Genomic DNA, 17,895 nt, shown 5'->3' with positions numbered 1-17,895 from the left:
TATAAGAGAAGTGGCTCCGTGTTACACTGCCTCATTCGTTGCTTTAAAATCTGAAGTCAGCAGAATGCCTGAACCCGCAAAGTCCGCGCCCAAGAAGGGCTCCAAGAAAGCCGTGACCAAGACGGCCAGCAAGGGAGGAAAGAAGAGGAGAAAGACCAGGAAGGAGAGCTACGCCATCTATGTCTACAAGGTGTTGAAGCAGGTCCACCCCGACACCGGCATCTCCTCCAAGGCCATGAGCATCATGAACTCGTTTGTTAACGACATCTTTGAGCGCATCGCCGCTGAGGCGTCTCGTCTGGCTCACTACAACAAGCGCTCCACCATCACTTCCAGGGAGATTCAGACCGCCGTGCGTCTCCTGCTGCCCGGTGAGCTGGCCAAGCACGCCGTGTCTGAGGGCACCAAGGCTGTCACCAAGTACACCAGCTCCAAGTAAATAGCTGTGCTGCTGCACTCTCATCAATCCAAAGGCTCTTTTAAGAGCCACACACTTCATCTGAAAGTGCAAACTCTCACTGTTCGAGCTGTTTGAGATCTTTAGATTGAAAGGAAAATGTATGCAAAGCTTGTTACAGCCTGGTTCTTGAGGCAAAACTGGCATTAGTTTCAATTAAATATTAAATGATTAAATGTAATATTACATAAACAATAGATTTGTTAGTTGGGAACCAATGAATCAGTATTCAAGAGGTAATGAACAGTTCATTAGTATCTGATTTAATGTACTGACAAATTTCTTCAATTGTTCCTCATTAACTGTGAAACTCATGTATAACTGACTACAACAAAACAGAAACACATCCAACTGAGTAGTTCCCAAGTTTTCCGTTTATTTCCTGATTTCCCAGTCTCTCCATTACCTCCCATTGCCATGCATTGCCATGACCCTCATTTCCCCACAACAGTGTTACATTACTATAATTCAGCACTGTGTTATATTAACGCGCCTATGGCATTACACTCGCTATAACGCGGTTCACCTTTCGCGGCCTCGCAGTTTCGCGATTTTTTTGTTTACATAAATCTTATAATTATATTATATATAATTATATTTATTATAATTATAATAAATTTAGATTAGATTTCGCCTATTGCGGGTTATTTTTAGAACGTAACACCCGCGATTAACGAGGGACCACTGTATTACTTGTCAGTCCAATTAGTCTGTTTTGCACCAACAACACCACTGATTCTGATTCTGGTCAAAGTGATCCATCATTCACAGCAGTTTCTTCATCATTACATCACAATAAGTTCCTTAACAACAAATCAGAGACAGCAGCTTTCCCAAGAAGCATTTTAATCACATTATTCAGGCCACACATACATCAATATGCACATCCATGTTCTTTTCTGATGCATTAATGATGCAGATGACATGTTATAAAATTAACCTAATAAAGAAAATGTCATTTGCTCCGAGCCTAAAGATTTAACCATCTAGTCCGTGTGGAAATTTCATCACACCAAGCACAAACTGCTTTCTAATAAACTCACTGAGTATCTACACATAAAAAAAAACACTCCAATGTGAAGCTCAGAGGAACAATGTCCTGCTCATACAGTCTATTGCTGTGATGTTAATACTGATATATTTAGATGCCGAAATAAATAAATGTGGAACATTTCACATCAGTGTGAATCATCTGGATCCAGTCTTTGTTAGACTGACTGTTGAACTGGTGTTTTCTTACATCATTTACAGTGCTCACAGTGAAGACACTGAACCTCAACACACATGATCAAACACTGTAACATGTAAACATGTATTTCTAAATATGTCCAATAAGCTACAGCATCATCAACATGAAATGTTCCCAGCTCTGATGGGGAGTCTGGCTAAACTGCACCATAAGCCTCGGCCGTCAGCTGTGTGTTTGCTGCTCGCAGAATAACGTCAGTTTCTTATAAACTGATCATCAGCAGGTGGTTGTTTTTATCTTGGTTCTCTGAACAAACATGTGGAGCAACTGGAAAACGGATTTTGATGAAACTCTGGTTCATTTTAAATCGTTTTAGAGGAGAAATGAGTGGGAAAAGCCAGTGAACAGCGTTGGACTCTACGGTGAGCAGGTGAGGTTTGGAGGCTCCACAAAGAAAATGCAGAGAGCATCAGAGCTCTTCATGACTTTAATATGAAGAGAAACAAGTCCGCTATCGGCTCCATTCACTGTCAGCCTTCAGCTCCTCTCCAACAGTGATTTTTGAGTGTTTTATCGGGGAAGAGAAAACACAAGTGTCGCGGGGATCAGACTGCACAGAGGAGCCAGGGCTGCGTTGAGTCTCCACGGTTCTCATGGTGTGTTTAAGTACCGCCTCCTGCTCCGAGCTTTTCAATAGTTCACTCAGTGACATAGACCGCTCTTAGTCGAAACGTAGTTAAGAGGAAATAATGGCAGAAGTTGCTCCAGCTCCCGCTCCAGCCGCCGCGCCGGCTAAAGCAGCAAAGAAGAAGGTGTCCAAGCCGAAGAAGGCCGGCCCCAGCGTCGGCGAGCTGATCGTTAAAACCGTGGCCGCATCCAAGGAGCGCAACGGCGTGTCAGCGGCCGCTCTCAAGAAGGCTCTGGCTGCCGGAGGCTACGATGTGGAGAAGAACAAGGCCCGCGTTAAGACCGCCATCAAGGCCCTGGTGGCTAAGGGCACTCTGGTCCAGACCAAAGGCACCGGCGCCTCCGGCTCCTTCAAGATGAACAAGAAGGCTGAACCCAAGGTTAAGAAGCCGGTCAAGAAAGCCGCTCCTAAAGCCAAGAAGCCCGCCGCCAAGAAACCCGCAGCGGCCAAAAAGACCAAGAAAGCGGCAGCCAAGAAGCCAGCAGCTGCTAAGAAATCCCCCAAGAAGGTCAAGAAACCTGCCGCGACCAAGAAAGTCGCCAAGAGCCCCAAGAAGGCTGCTAAGAGCCCCAAGAAGGTGGTCAAGAAGGCTCCTGCAGCCAAGAAAGCCCCCGCCAAGAAGGCAGCCAAACCCAAAGTCAAGAAGGCCGCAGCTCCCAAGAAGAAGTGAACTGTTCTTACTCTCTGAAATATCTTTATCCTTCTCAAAGGCTCTTTTAAGAGCCACACAAGTGTGTCCACAAAGAGCTGATTCCTCTTTTCTTGTTTTTCATAAGTAATATCAATACAAATGCTCTGTAATTATATAATTTTTTTACTTAGACATACAAGATATGACTAAAATAAATTTTACTGCATATCTGCAGTTGAGGTATTATTTAAGAAAGAAAAGTTCTTTCTTTAAGCTCTTTAATAAAGAAAACAAGACACTTTACACATTCATAAATATGGAAGTACATGCAAAACAATAATAAAAGTAATACATATACAGTTGAGGTATTATTACAAGGAAAAAACAAAGCATTACGACACATTGTTGAATAATTTCATAGATAACAGGCCTTCTTCAGGGACTAAACTGTTACTTAACTTCCTGCAGCCATCTAAGTAAATGAAACCCTCTAAGTTAATGTAAACAGTTCCTACAGCTGTCCCAACTTTAGCTGATGACTTGACCAACACTGTCTTTGTACAGAGGGTTTGGAAGTCATCAGCTAAGTTAGGACATTTTCTCTTCTTTCTGATGGAAATATAAGAACAGAGAAAAAGACAGACTGGTTGGTCAGAGCTTCATCTTACAGCAAGACAATGAACCAAAACAGAACCAGATGGAGGCTTCACATGATGAAGACCAGCACAGCCTACAGACCTATGCTTTGAGATGAACTGGACAGAAGGTGAAAGCAAAGAAACCTGCAAGTAACAAATGTGTTCAGCTGTACAATATAAGTGCAACACATTTGTGTGAACAGCAATGTTGAACTCTCTGAACACTGTTTGATTTCCACTGTACAACAACGACCCAGAGCTGAGACCAGGAGGCAGAGCTGCAGTTGTACACACTTCTCTGTGCTTCCATTAGAGCAGTCACCCACACACACACTGTCTGTCCCCAGAACACCAAAATTTATTCAATCAAAGCAATCAGAGGAGAAGTTAGTCATAAAAACTTAATAAAAATCAAGATCACTTCTGCAAAAGTAAAAAACAATTGGAGACTTAAATGTGGACTACTGAACATTAGATCTCTGTCATCCTTATCTGTTTTAGTAAAGGATTTCATTTCAGATTATCAGTTTGACTTATTCTGTCACTGAAACCATGATGATTGTGTCAGTCTAAATGAATCCACTCCTCCCAGTCACTGTAATGCTCACATTTTCAACTCGAGTCTTTTAATCAACCCTAAAGCTAAACTCAGTTATGACTCATTTGAAGCCTCGTTCTTAGCTTTTCTCACCCAACCTGGAAAACATTACAGCCTATTTTATTTATTATAGAGTAACCATGCTCCTGGACCATACTCTGAGTTTCTATGTGAATCCTCTGAGTTTTAGTTTAGTTCTCAGTACAGATAAAGAAATTATAGTAGGTGATTTCAATATTCATGTGGATGCTGACAATAAGTCTTAGCACTGTTTATCTCAGTATTAGACTTAACTGTCTTCTCAGTGTAAATAAACCCACTCACTGTCTCAGCTACATCCTGCATCTGGTTCTATTACATTGTATCGAGACTGAACATTTAAGAATCTACTCCTACTCTTCTGTCAGATCACTGTTTGATTTTAGCTTCCAAACCTGCAAATTAAAGGAAACTACAGGAATATGTTGTTCCACCAAACTGGAAGAATCCTGCTTAGCCTGGCCTAGAACATAATAGTTGAACCCTCTGTGATGCCAGAGCAGCCTGTTACTCTTCATTAGTGGAGGAAAATAGAAAACAACCCCAGGTTTCTCTTCAGCACTGTAGCCAGGATGAAAGAGTCATAGCTCTCAATTAATGAGCTTCTTTAACAATAAAATTGATCAATTTAAGCACACAGGCCCTAGAAACAGCTGTACATACTGATAAGTATTTTAGCAATTTCCATTCCACCAGATGACTTCTATGATTTCATCTGAATCATTAACCTGTTCTGTAGAATCAAGCCAAACCAATCCTTCCCTTTTACACATAAACACATTTTTGGTCAGACTGTTTAGATTTATTGTTATATCAATATATTTTTTCTAAAAATATAATAAAAAATAGGAAACTGTGTCTTTATAAGAGATGAGTGTGTGGCTCTTAAAAGAGCCTTTTGATCTGTGGTTGGCAACAGTAGCTTTACTTGGCCTTGGCGGGCTTCTCGGTCTTCTTGGGCAGCAGAACAGCCTGGATGTTGGGCAGCACACCTCCCTGAGCGATGGTCACTCCACCAAGGAGCTTGTTGAGCTCCTCGTCGTTACGGACGGCCAGCTGCAGGTGGCGGGGGATGATACGGGTCTTCTTGTTGTCGCGGGCGGCGTTTCCAGCCAACTCCAGGATCTCAGCGGTCAGATACTCCAGCACAGCAGCCAGGTAGACGGGGGCACCGGCACCCACACGCTCCGCATAGTTGCCTTTGCGCAGCAGCCTGTGGACACGACCCACTGGGAACTGGAGTCCAGCACGAGAAGAGCGGGTCTTTGCCTTGGCTCTGGCTTTTCCACCGGTTTTACCGCGACCACTCATTTTGGTTAATATTAACTTTTTGCACTCTGAACTCAGAGAACCTGTGTCTCAAAAAGACGCAATTCTCCTTTATATATCCGCAGAGCGCGCGGGAAGGTTGGTGCCACACCAATCAGAAAAGAGGCTCCCAGCAGAGCAGCAGAGGGCGGCCTGCTCTGAATTTGAGCGGCACTTTTCTCCAATAAGCAGCGGCTGCTCGCTCCTGTAGGCGGTGCTGAGCTCCACGAGGAGCCCCTCACCAATCAGGAGCCGCAGGTCTGAAGCAGCGTCACCATTTCGCAGCTGGTCCCACACTTTAAAAGCAGAGACTCGCTTCTACTTAACTACATTTTTTTCTGTTCACAGAAAGAAAAGTAAGAAGTGAAAATGGCAAGAACCAAGCAGACCGCTCGTAAATCTACTGGAGGCAAAGCCCCCAGAAAGCAGCTGGCCACCAAGGCTGCTCGTAAGAGCGCCCCGGCCACCGGCGGTGTCAAGAAGCCTCACCGTTACAGGCCCGGTACCGTGGCTCTTCGTGAGATCCGTCGTTACCAGAAATCCACGGAGCTGCTCATCCGCAAGCTGCCCTTCCAGCGCCTGGTCCGTGAAATCGCTCAGGATTTCAAGACCGATCTGCGTTTCCAGAGCTCTGCTGTCATGGCTTTGCAGGAGGCCAGTGAGGCTTACCTGGTCGGTCTGTTTGAGGACACCAACCTGTGCGCCATCCACGCTAAGAGAGTCACCATTATGCCCAAGGACATCCAGCTGGCTCGCCGCATCCGCGGAGAGAGAGCTTAAGCGTCATCTTCTCCTCACCACACTAACGGCTCTTTTAAGAGCCATCTCCCTCTGCACTAAAGAACAAAGTCCTGCTGTTTTCACTCTATTAGTTTTCGTTCCATATTGTCATTGAGATGATAGTACTGCAAAATCGATGAACAGATTTTAATGGTAAAGTTTACTGAAATTTACTGCAAAATTTACTCTTGTCACCATCCGTCCAAGTACCACAATTTTAAACCCAGATGATTCCCACATATTCAATAGGGTGCTGAAATCTTATTAAGAGTTTCCTTACTGTCTCCATACACAACTCAATCCACAACTACAGCCGACAATACCGTAAATCAATTTCTAAACATGGGGGCTGAGGACACCAGTCATTGGTGGTCTGGTGCCCCCATGTGGATAAACTAGAAAACTTTTTAAGTTGTTCAAAAAGACCCAGCATTTGTCCTGGTTCAACTGCACATGTATTTAATTAAGTCCCTGAAGTTCAATTCTTCCAGGTTTCGATGTTACTTGTCCTCTTCTGTTGGTGTACGATGCTGGAGGGTTCTGGTAGGCGCTGGACCTGTGCTGGTGAGAGCTTATTGCTGATAGCAGAGGAGGATAGTGTTTTAGCAGTGTCTATTTCTGTTCTCCTTTCCTCTTCAAAAAAGTTCTCATTGTAGGTGGCAGCAGTGGTAGGTCGGCCAGCTAGGGCAGAGCCCCAACTGACATTCTAAATTTGTTAAAATATTTTATACTTTATTTCCATTAAATGAATATTAAAAACAGGTTAAAATTGATTACTGAAAGCTGAGTAAGATACATGGTTTTTATGGATTTTCATATCTGCTGTTTTGCATCTGAATAGACAACATTTTAAATCAATGTCTCCACCTGAGAGAGAAATCTGATGAAGTAGTTTCTGAAAACATCTGAACCAACAGGCATGTTGTTGCAGTGCAGTGGATCTGCTGCATCACCAGTAAAATATCAAAGAGGAGACGCTGCTGCGTGTGCTGCTGTACTGAAGAGATGATGAACAGCGTGGCTTCCTGTTCACTTTCACTGCCTGTGATGCTTCTACAGAAAAGCCACTGGTTCAGTTTCAAATATGTTGGTAACAGTATAAATTCTACCTGACATTTGATCAGTTTGACTTGAGCGATGAAAGCTGAGGAACTTTGATGTAAACTCAAAGACAATCAGCACTTCATCCTGAAGCAAAGAGAAGTCCTTTTCTCTAAAGATAAATATCAGTAACAAATTGGTGAAATCTTACGCAAGGCAATTAAGATAAGAAATCTTCTATGATATATTCAACATGTCTCTGAAACTACAACACATAGCTAACCTGTGGAGGCAGGCTTCGATCAGCCCTGTTCCTAAAGGCAGCATCTCACTCATCTCAACTCATCACTGTGTTATATGAGAGTGTAGGTTGGTCGTCTATGATGTTAACAAACCTGCTTCTCTTGGTTAAAGGCTGGTGATCAAAGCCATTGTCATTATGGCTTCATCATTTGAATGTGGACTTCTACTGTGCAGCAGAGACATTGAGCTGTTAGCATGAGGCCTTTCTACCTGCTATGGGAGTTCATGCATGCTATCGTGATAGCTGTGTACGTTCCCCCCTTTGCTAACTCTGACATCGCCTGTGACACACTCCTTTCAATTACCAGCAAACTGCAGACACAGCATCCACAGGCCCTCTTCCTCATCTCAGGTGACTTTAACCACGCTCCACCCTCCTCTGTGTTACCAACATTCATACAGTATGTCAACTGTCCCACCAGAGACAATAAAACTCTGGACTTGTCTGGATTTTATGCCAACACCAAAGAGGCATATTCTGCAACCCCCCCCCCCCCCTGGCAGGGCTGACCACAACATTGTTCATCTACAGCCTGTGTACAAGCCTATAGTACACAGGCTGCCCGGTGGGGTGAAGAGGTGGACCACTGAAAGCGAGGAGGCTTTAACACCACTGTGTGGGCTAGAGCTTGTTGACCCCCACGGAGAGGACCTCAGACACCATAACGGACTATATAAACTTTTGCTGTGAAAACACTGTGCCCTCCAAAAGGGTACGATGTTTTACAAACAACAACCCGTGGATTACCCCTGACATTAAAGCTCTCCTGAAGGAGAAGAAGAGAGATTTCAGTTCAGGGGACAAGGAGGAGCTCAAGGCTACACAGAAAGAGCTGAGAAGGAACATCAGGGAGGGCAAGGCCAGGTACAATAGGAAGATGGAGGAGCAGCTGAAGCAGCAAAACATCAGCGGGGTGTGGAGGAGCCTAAAGACCATCTCAGGCTTCAAAACACCCCACTCCCAGGCTGAGGGGGGCCTGCAGTGGGTGAACGACTTGAACCAGCACTTCAACCGGTTTGACCAGCCACCCACCTCATCAACTGGACAATGCCCCACTCCTACAGCCCTTCACACCTCTTGCTCACACCTCACTATTTCCCCACCGCCCCCCCAGCCCACCCCTGTCCTTCACACCTGCCCAGGTGAGGAGAGAGCTCAGGAGGATCAAAGCACGAAAGGCAGCTGGACCAGACGGCATCAGCTCCAGGCTCCTGAAATCCTGTGCAGAGGAACTGTGTGGGATCATGGGGCAAGTCTTCAACCTGAGCCTAAAGCTGACGATGGTACCACAGCTATGGAAGACCTCCTGTGTGGTACCGGTGCCCAAAACACCACATGCTAGGGATCCTAGCAGCTTCAGGCTGGTGGCTCTCACATCACATCTGATGAAGACACTGGAGAGACTGGTCCTGGGCTATCTCCGGGCTGAGGTGAGCTCAGCGTTGGATCCACTGCAGGAGAGATTTAGAAGATCTTTCCTTCCTGCTGCTGTCAGATTCTATAATGAGCATTGATAACACACAAACTTGATTACAATTCCATGCAACTATCAGTGTAATATCAATTTGCAATAACTCAATTATTAGTTTGCAATATTTATTGTGTACTATAGTCACTCAACAATCTCCATCTCATATTTATTTATTTATGTATGTATGTATATTTCACTTTTTACAGCAGCTGTTTTCTTAGTTTGGTATCTTTATTAGTTATTCTACTGTTGGAATAGTGTTTATTTAATCTTGTTCTGGTCATATTGGTCTCTTACTTATATTTTACTTTTACTTACTGTACTGTACCCCTGCTGTTGCTAAATGCAATTTCCCCACTGAGGGACTAATAAAGGATTCTCTTATCTTACCTATAGTGAAAAATGTCCCCACAGCTCCGCTGGACTCATCCTGAGGAAGGTTTCTATGTCCCAGATGCTTTTACTGGATAAACCTAGAAAACATGTGTAACAGCACAAGTCCCACAGAGCATTTACAGTGAGCTATGACTCATGGTGTACCCGTGTAAAAATATGAATGATGAATGAAGATTAAGAAACTGCAACTGTGCCACGTGTGTAAAATGGATCCTGCTGCTGTTTTACAAAACTTTAGAAATTGTGTGAGAGAAAATTAAACGTATATTAAAGACTTTTTAATGAATGAGCTTGTAACATTTTAACTGTATACATTTATTGGTTACAGTGGAGCTCAGACAGTCTGACAGGAGTCCTGCTGTACCTGATTCATGCTCAGGATCAGGCGGTGGCGCTATTGCACCAAGCAGTTCATTACCACTGGTCGCGTCTGCTTTCAATCACGTCCTCAGTCAGGCTTTGAATAGCTGTGAATCTCGTGCTCACAGTATTAAGTAGATAACTACTGAGCAGTGAAAATGAGCGGAAGAGGCAAAGGAGGAAAAGGACTCGGTAAAGGAGGCGCTAAGCGTCACCGTAAAGTTCTCCGTGATAACATCCAGGGTATCACCAAGCCCGCTATCCGCCGCCTGGCTCGTCGTGGTGGTGTCAAGCGTATCTCCGGTCTGATCTACGAGGAGACCCGCGGTGTGTTGAAGGTTTTCTTGGAGAACGTTATCCGTGACGCCGTCACCTACACCGAGCACGCTAAGAGAAAGACCGTGACCGCCATGGACGTGGTGTATGCTCTGAAGAGGCAGGGCCGCACTCTGTACGGCTTCGGTGGTTAAACTCGTTTTCTTTCAAGTAAAACAACACAACGGCTCTTTTAAGAGCCAAACACTTAATCAGGAAGAGCTAATGTTCTCTTTTCTAAGTCAAACTTAAAGATATTAGTTGCTTTTGTTTTAATATAACTAAACAGTCACTGGCTGCAATCATGTATTAACTTTAAATCAACTCATTCAGAAGGTGATACACGTATGTTGATGGTTTTATTGTGTGTTCAGTCAAGTGCTGCTCACGCATCATTGCCATCAGCTGCAGGAGAAGCTAAAGACTTGGATCTAATCTCCATGTCAACAACAACGGTTCATCAACATATCACTGTCCTCAGAGGGTGATGAATTGGTTTATTGAAATGCAACTGTAAAACTATAATGTAAAAAATATATAAATGAGTAAAATTAAACTTTATTGATATAGATATTCAACTGATGCTGGATCTACATGAGTCACATGCATTTTATTGGTATAAAATGTCATTATTCAAACTCATTGTTGGTTCTTCACATTAGAGACTATGTGGACTTGAAAATACTGTTACTCCAGTTGTGTCATCTCTTGTCTCCAGTGCTGTGTCTGTGGTTTCTTTAAATTCTTAATTCATACATCACAGTGATGTTCAGTCAGAGGGGATGTAACTTTACTCTTCTGTCTATGAGCTACTTTTGTGCTTTCCTTTTTGTGTTATTGTTGTATACCGTTAACGAGATCCAGTTTGATGGTTACCACATTTTAAACAACTGGATTTGTTGAAGGCATATATGAAACATATGTCTCCTTTAACTTAATTGCTATCAACAGAATGTGTTCAAGAATCAAGATCTTTATTTGCCATTTGTACACAAACACTCAGTCTGGGCACATAGGAATTCTTGTGCGTTGCTCAGGAGTCAAAACTTCAATAAATACTGTACAAGGAAAGCAGAAAAATAAAATAAAAATAACAACAAAAAATACAAAAGTACACTCTATTTACACAAAAAATACACTCTGTCTAGACAGGCGCTCCTATTTATTGCATGTGGGTTATAGGCTTGTGTGAGGGGGCGCCCGCTCACCCCAGCCATCCTGAGCAGTCGTATGAAATAAAGTCTTTTCTGAGCCTTTGTTACTCAGACCTGTGAATTGGTTTATTACAATGTTTAACAATAATAGTCAACATAATGCGAAGACTCACTATATGAACCTTTTATGAAGACACAGGAAATAAAACCCAACACTGTAGGACAGTTTACTCAGTGAGGAGACATGTACTGCTGTCTGTTCTGTTATTTTTAACAATTTCAACAAAGGCAAAGGACCATGTTAAAGGCCCCCAGCGCCATCCAGTGAGCAGCCCAACCAATCACAGGAGGGAGATCACACAGTCATCTTTGCATGAAGTCTGTATAAGAGAAGTGGCTCCGTGTTACACTGCCTCATTCGTTGCTTTAAAATCTGAAGTCAGCAGAATGCCTGAACCCGCAAAGTCCGCGCCCAAGAAGGGCTCCAAGAAAGCCGTGACCAAGACGGCCAGCAAGGGAGGAAAGAAGAGGAGAAAGACCAGGAAGGAGAGCTACGCCATCTATGTCTACAAGGTGTTGAAGCAGGTCCACCCCGACACCGGCATCTCCTCCAAGGCCATGAGCATCATGAACTCGTTTGTTAACGACATCTTTGAGCGCATCGCCGCTGAGGCGTCTCGTCTGGCTCACTACAACAAGCGCTCCACCATCACTTCCAGGGAGATTCAGACCGCCGTGCGTCTCCTGCTGCCCGGTGAGCTGGCCAAGCACGCCGTGTCTGAGGGCACCAAGGCTGTCACCAAGTACACCAGCTCCAAGTAAACTGCTGCTGCTGCTTCACTCTCATCAATCCAACGGTTCTTTTAAGAGCCACACACTTTATCTGAAAGTGCAAACTCTTCATCATTTTATAGCCACTTGATATAGGAGATTAGGCTAAAGATTTAATTTTTAATGGAGACTGTAGCACAAATTATTTACAACAAGGTTGTTATTGAAGAACTAGTTGAGTCAAGTGCTCCACTCTTGGTTCTGTCTTTAAGGCTGTGGTTTACATAATGTTATGGAAGGACAGACTAGTAGAGACCATATCAATGAATTGTTACTGATGATGCAATGAGTATATGATTTGATGTACCATGCTCTTCAGCAATTGTAAAAATTTTATTTCACCAAACACAAATTGCTTTTTAAAAACTTGATATTTACACATAAAAAAGAACAAAACAAACAAAAACATTCCAATGTGAAGCTCAGAGAAACAGTGTCCTAGTTATACAGTCTGTTATGATGTTAATACTAATATGTTTATTATTTATATTTTTGTAAATAATTCATTTTGTGTATACATATTTATGTGTATTGACATTGACCTTGGTGTTGCAGTTGAAAAAATGAATGTTGATGCTTTGGCAACATTGTATTTTGAGACTTTCAGATCAGCAAAATAAAAAAGAAAAATCTTTATTGAAATATGCTTCAGTGGAGATTTAATTTGACATCTACACTGTTGCCCATAAAGTTGGAATCATTTTGTTTTCAGACACATGCCTCTTTTTATTCCTAGTTATACACGTCAGTAATCACATTGATCAATAAAGTTTTGAGAAGATATACACTTTATCTATCAATAATACATCACATTGTTGCAATCATTTCATGAGAAGAGGTAAAATATATTTTCATCCAACTTTATAGGCAACAGTGTATCAGTCTATTAAAATGAACACAGCATGTGAACTCACCATATTTGATGAATGATTGGACATCAGATGTTCTAAATTTTGCTCAATACAACAGTTACACACTGAGTGATACAAGATCAGTGTGTTGAAGTAAACTGAGTTTTAAACCTGAGAGTTGGAGGGAAGTGGAAAGGAAAGTCTGATCATGATCCTGATATTTTTTCCTGTTGTTTGCTGTTCTGAATAAAAAAACACTCAATCATTGCTGTGAAATATTAATGACACTCAGCAAAGATCAGTCTGAACATTACTCTACTTTTCCTTTTCTCTGGAGTATTTTCAGATGGATAAACACTGACCTGTTACACTGACACACAGCTGTATCCCAGCAACATCTGGATCCAGTTTTTGTTAGACTGACATTTTTCCTTGCTTAGTAGCCTGTTGCTAACGGCTAAGTTAGCCTATGAGCCGTATGAAGCTATATGTTAGCTTGTTGGTAACGCTAATATGTTTCGTTTACAGTCCGTGTATATGCTTTTATTTACATCAGTTATAAATATTGAACTGTATTGCACGTTATACTTACCGTTTATTATGTATGGTCGTTTCAGACCACACTCACTCACTCTCATTCATTCACACATACCCACGCATTAAAGGAAGTACAGAATAAATCGACTAACTCAGCTGGACGTCTGGCATGTTCTTTAATCGGGACACCTCCATACTCTGAATCACTCTAAAAATAGGACATTCCTGGAGCCTATCTCCTCTTCATTTTGCTCAACTGCACCATAAGCCTCGGCCGTCAGCTGTGTGTTTGCTGCTCGCAGAATAACGTGAATTTCTTATAAACTGATCGTCAGCAGGTGGTTGTTTTTATCTTGGTTCTGTGAACAAACATGTGGAGCAACTGGAAAACGGACTTTGGTGAAACTCTGCTTCATTTTAAATCGTTTTAGAGGAGAAATAAGTGGGAAAAGCCGGTGAGCAGCGCTGGACTCTACGGTGAGCAGGTGAGGTTTGGAGGCTCCACAAAGAAAATGCAGAGAGCATCAGAGCTCTTCATGATTTCAATATGAAGAGAAACAAGTTCGCTATCGGCTCCATTCACTGTCAGCCTTCAGCTCCTCTCCAACAGCGATTTTTGAGTGTTTTATCGGGGAAGAGAAAACACAAGTGTCGCGGGGATCAGACTGCACAGAGGAGAGAGGGCTGGATTGAGTCTCCACGGTTCTCATGGTGTGTTTAAGTACCGCCTCCTGCTCCGAGCTCTTCAATAGTTCACTCAGTGACAGAGACCGCTCTTAGTCGACACGTAGTTAAGAGGAAATAATGGCAGAAGTTGCTCCAGCTCCCGCTCCAGCCGCCGCGCCGGCTAAAGCAGCAAAGAAGAAGGTGTCCAAGCCGAAGAAGGCCGGCCCCAGCGTTGGCGAGCTGATCGTTAAAACCGTGGCCGCATCCAAAGAGCGCAGCGGTGTCTCAGCTGCCGCTCTCAAGAAGGCTCTGGCTGCCGGAGGCTACGATGTGGAGAAGAACAAGGCCCGCGTTAAGACCGCCATCAAGGCCCTGGTGGCTAAGGGCACTCTGGTCCAGACCAAGGGCACCGGCGCCTCCGGCTCCTTCAAGATGAACAAGAAGGCTGAACCCAAGGTTAAGAAGCCGGTCAAGAAAGCCGCTCCTAAAGCCAAGAAGCCCGCCGCTAAGAAGCCCACAGCGGCCAAAAAGACCAAGAAAGCGGCAGCCAAGAAGCCAGCAGCTGCTAAGAAATCTCCCAAGAAGGTTAAGAAACCTGCCGCTGCTAAGAAAGTAGCCAAAAGCCCTAAGAAGGCTGCTAAGAGCCCCAAGAAGGTGGTCAAGAAGGCCCCTGCAGCCAAGAAAGCCCCCGCCAAGAAGGCAGCCAAACCCAAAGCTAAGAAGGCCGCAGCTCCCAAGAAGAAGTGAACTGTTCTCACTCTCTAAAATCCTGCTAAAAGGCTCTTTTAAGAGCCACACATCTGTCCACAAAGAGCTGATTCCTCCTTAATGATTATCACTCATGTCTATATCAATAATTTTAGGTGATGAGTTAGTTTATAAAATATGATGGAAAATAGAAAAGAAAATAACTTAAGAATTAGATATTAGTATCTGATTCTAAGAAATGCACTGAATGTACACAGTAAGTAAATGTAAATGTGTGTGTTGTAGTGTCAGATTTTGTGTGATGTGTATATTTTTGTGCAAATCCAATTGTGTTCTGCTTTTGTGTTCTGTTTATCCTAGACTGTTCTGTTTGCCTCTGCATCTCACTCACCCCCTCCCAACTATCTCACACAGACACAGCTCCACTATCTCTCTCTCACACACACACACCTCTACTCTGCCACATGCACACTCCTCTGCACCGTTTCTCATGCTGCTCTCCCACATACACACACACTCCCTTACTCTGTTTCTCATGATGCTCTCCATTGGAGCACAGCCCATCTTGCACCTGTGGTTGTCCTTGGCACCACACTAAACCACAAAGGTATAAGTCCCTCTGTCCCGCACATTGTTTCACCACTGTTCCCCATATTCTGATAACCATTCTCATGTCACTCCCATCTTGACTCCCCAATATTTTCCTCATCTGTGTATGTGCAATCCACTGGTGTTGCTTATTTAGCAGCTGATGTTCAGAGTGCATGTGCTGCAATGTGCTCAAGTGTCCTTGAGATGGGTACAACCCCGTGTATATAATGTGATGTATCTTTTGTGATTTTCAGATGCTCCTGCAGGACTTCTCATGCTTGTAGACTCAACCTCTCTGATCTCCTGCACCTGATTGACTGTGCATTTTCTCTGAAGAAGATTTGAACACTTACAATTTTTGGAGAAGACAAAAGCTTAAGAGAGAAAAGATTAAGGTGTGGGGACTCAGCCGGACCTGGACCCAGCTTCAACTGGCCCTTGACTGGGTCTATTGCCTGGCCTGAAAAATCCACATCAGTGTGTGTGTGTGTTAAAATGAATGTAAACAGTACCTACAGCCATCCCAACTTTAGTGATGACTTGTAGTAAACTCAAAACAGCTGGGAGGATGTTCAGGTTCAGACTGTCTGAAGTATTGGACAGAGACAATACACATAATAACAACAGACAACTTCTTTTATTACAACACACGAGCAATGTTTGAAACATACATGATGTTAAAAGCCACACTGTTCATGTTGTTTCTCACCTGTGTGGAACATTAAATCCAGCAGCACATGCTGCAGCGTCTCCTCTCACTCAGAGTCAATGGCAACTTATTGTTACTGTTATTGTGAGCTCCTCCAATGACACACTGAGAGAAGCAGGTTTATTAAAATCATGTCACTGAAGTAATACAACTAATATGCCCTTCTCAGGGGACAAGGTGGTGTTCCTGGTGTTGTGTGTCCACAGGAGAGATACAAGCCATTCCCTCACAGCCAATATAAATCACACTGCACATCATCCCATGGCCTCCATACAATAGCAGCACAAAGTGTATGATGGCATCATTACATGTCTGTCCTCACAAAAACAACATCCAGGTCTGTCTTAAGTCTTCCAGAGGCAGCCAGAGAGAGCATCCAGGAAGCTCAGGAGACCCCAGCGTGGAAGCAGGTGATAGGTGGGATCTCAGTGTGCAGACAACTGATAGGAAGCTTTTTGTAAGTGGATGGCTTCTGACAGTGATGCAGTCAAAGGCATCATGACTAAGTGTAAAGGGTGATGCCAACACAATCCAGGCAGGTGTTGTTTAACCTCAGTCAGACAGCTACTTTTTAAAAGCAAGTGCATCCTGCAAAGAGCATGAAGATAAACAAATGCCAACATGTCCCTTATGAAGTGTAAGTGGAGATATCCAGTCTGCTTTTCTCATCCTTATCTGATGCTCTGACATAATTATTTTCTGTAGTTACTGAGAACAGTGAGACCCTGTAGATATAACAGCCTCAGTGGAACATCTTTTCCTGCGAGTCTGAGAAAAGAAAAATACTTAAGATGATTTATTTAAAGTAGTTTATCTAATAATAAAAGTTTCTCATCCTTGATGCAATATACACCTTCCAGTGATGATAGATTTAACATGTGTGTTTAAAAGCAGTAGCAGAGAACTTTGTTCTTTAGTGCAGAGTGAGGTGGCTCTTAAAAGAGCCGTTATTGTGGTGAGTGGAGCAGCAGAATTTAAGCTCTCTCTCCGCGGATGCGGCGAGCCAGCTGGATGTCCTTAGGCATGATGGTGACTCTCTTGGCGTGGATGGCGCACAGGTTGGTGTCCTCAAACAGACCGACCAGGTAAGCCTCACTGGCCTCCTGCAGAGCCATGACAGCGGAGCTCTGGAAGCGCAGGTCGGTCTTGAAATCCTGAGCGATTTCACGGACCAGGCGCTGGAAGGGCAGCTTGCGGATGAGCAGCTCCGTGGATTTCTGGTAACGACGGATCTCACGAAGAGCCACGGTACCAGGCCTGTAACGATGAGGCTTCTTGACACCGCCGGTGGCCGGGGCGCTCTTACGGGCAGCCTTGGTGGCCAGCTGCTTTCTGGGGGCTTTGCCTCCTGTAGACTTACGAGCGGTTTGCTTGGTTCTTGCCATCTTTGCTTGTTTCTCCTCTTTCTCTGAACAGAATAAAAGTGTAGTTAAATGAAAGCGGTTCTCTGCTCTTAAACTGTGGGACTGTATGTGAAATAGTGACGCTGCTTCAGAGCTGCGGCTCCTGATTGGTGAGGGGCTCCTCGTGGAGCTCAGCACCGCCTATAGGAGCGAGCAGCCGCTGCTTATTGGAGAAAAGTGCCGCTCAAATTCAGAGCAGGCCGCCCTCTGCTGCTCTGCTGGGAGCCTCT

The 17,895-nt window shown here is 43.8% G+C and overlaps 7 protein-coding genes across 8 annotated transcripts; 5 read left to right on the top strand and 2 right to left on the bottom strand.

Annotated features, from left to right (window-relative positions):
• Window positions 1–43: 43 nt before the first annotated feature.
• LOC121195988 (histone H2B 1/2) lies at window positions 44–462 on the top strand. Its single transcript, XM_041059743.1, has one exon. It carries the CDS (start codon window positions 65–67, stop codon window positions 437–439), a length of 375 nt encoding a protein of 124 aa, XP_040915677.1. The 5' UTR covers window positions 44–64; the 3' UTR covers window positions 440–462.
• A 1,900-nt stretch (window positions 463–2,362) lies between these two features.
• On the top strand, window positions 2,363–3,036 carry LOC121195967 (histone H1-like). The gene has a single exon (XM_041059721.1). The coding sequence runs from the start codon at window positions 2,396–2,398 to the stop codon at window positions 3,002–3,004; it is 609 nt and encodes a 202-aa protein (XP_040915655.1). The 5' UTR covers window positions 2,363–2,395; the 3' UTR covers window positions 3,005–3,036.
• A 2,121-nt stretch (window positions 3,037–5,157) lies between these two features.
• Window positions 5,158–5,551, bottom strand: LOC121195972 (histone H2A). Of its 2 annotated transcripts, XM_041059728.1 has the most exons (2): window positions 5,471–5,551; window positions 5,158–5,365 (listed from the first exon to the last, which is right to left on the bottom strand). In XM_041059728.1, exons 1-2 carry the CDS (start codon window positions 5,549–5,551, stop codon window positions 5,165–5,167), a joined length of 282 nt encoding a protein of 93 aa, XP_040915662.1. In that variant the 3' UTR covers window positions 5,158–5,164. The 2 variants fall into 2 exon arrangements, with proteins under 2 accessions (XP_040915662.1, XP_040915661.1); XM_041059727.1 differs by having other exon boundaries at window positions 5,158–5,551.
• A 366-nt stretch (window positions 5,552–5,917) lies between these two features.
• On the top strand, window positions 5,918–6,328 carry LOC121195969 (histone H3). Its single transcript, XM_041059724.1, has one exon. It carries the CDS (start codon window positions 5,918–5,920, stop codon window positions 6,326–6,328), a length of 411 nt encoding a protein of 136 aa, XP_040915658.1.
• Window positions 6,329–11,815: 5,487 nt separating this feature from the next.
• On the top strand, window positions 11,816–12,332 carry LOC121195977 (histone H2B 1/2). The gene has a single exon (XM_041059732.1). The coding sequence runs from the start codon at window positions 11,817–11,819 to the stop codon at window positions 12,189–12,191; it is 375 nt and encodes a 124-aa protein (XP_040915666.1). The 5' UTR covers window position 11,816; the 3' UTR covers window positions 12,192–12,332.
• Window positions 12,333–14,366: 2,034 nt separating this feature from the next.
• LOC121195962 (histone H1-like) lies at window positions 14,367–16,201 on the top strand. Its single transcript, XM_041059713.1, has 2 exons — window positions 14,367–14,997; window positions 15,808–16,201. The coding sequence occupies exons 1-2, from the start codon at window positions 14,393–14,395 to the stop codon at window positions 15,896–15,898; spliced, it is 696 nt and encodes a 231-aa protein (XP_040915647.1). The 5' UTR covers window positions 14,367–14,392; the 3' UTR covers window positions 15,899–16,201.
• Window positions 16,202–17,236: 1,035 nt separating this feature from the next.
• LOC121195983 (histone H3) lies at window positions 17,237–17,662 on the bottom strand. The gene has a single exon (XM_041059739.1). It carries the CDS (start codon window positions 17,645–17,647, stop codon window positions 17,237–17,239), a length of 411 nt encoding a protein of 136 aa, XP_040915673.1. The 5' UTR covers window positions 17,648–17,662.
• Window positions 17,663–17,895: the final 233 nt, after the last annotated feature.

Source organism: Toxotes jaculatrix, chromosome 16, assembly GCF_017976425.1.
Source record: "Toxotes jaculatrix isolate fToxJac2 chromosome 16, fToxJac2.pri, whole genome shotgun sequence".
Taxonomy (NCBI): Eukaryota; Metazoa; Chordata; class Actinopteri; family Toxotidae; genus Toxotes; species Toxotes jaculatrix.
Note: the sequence above shows the minus strand (reverse complement) of the source record. Positions and strands in the feature narration are given on the sequence as shown.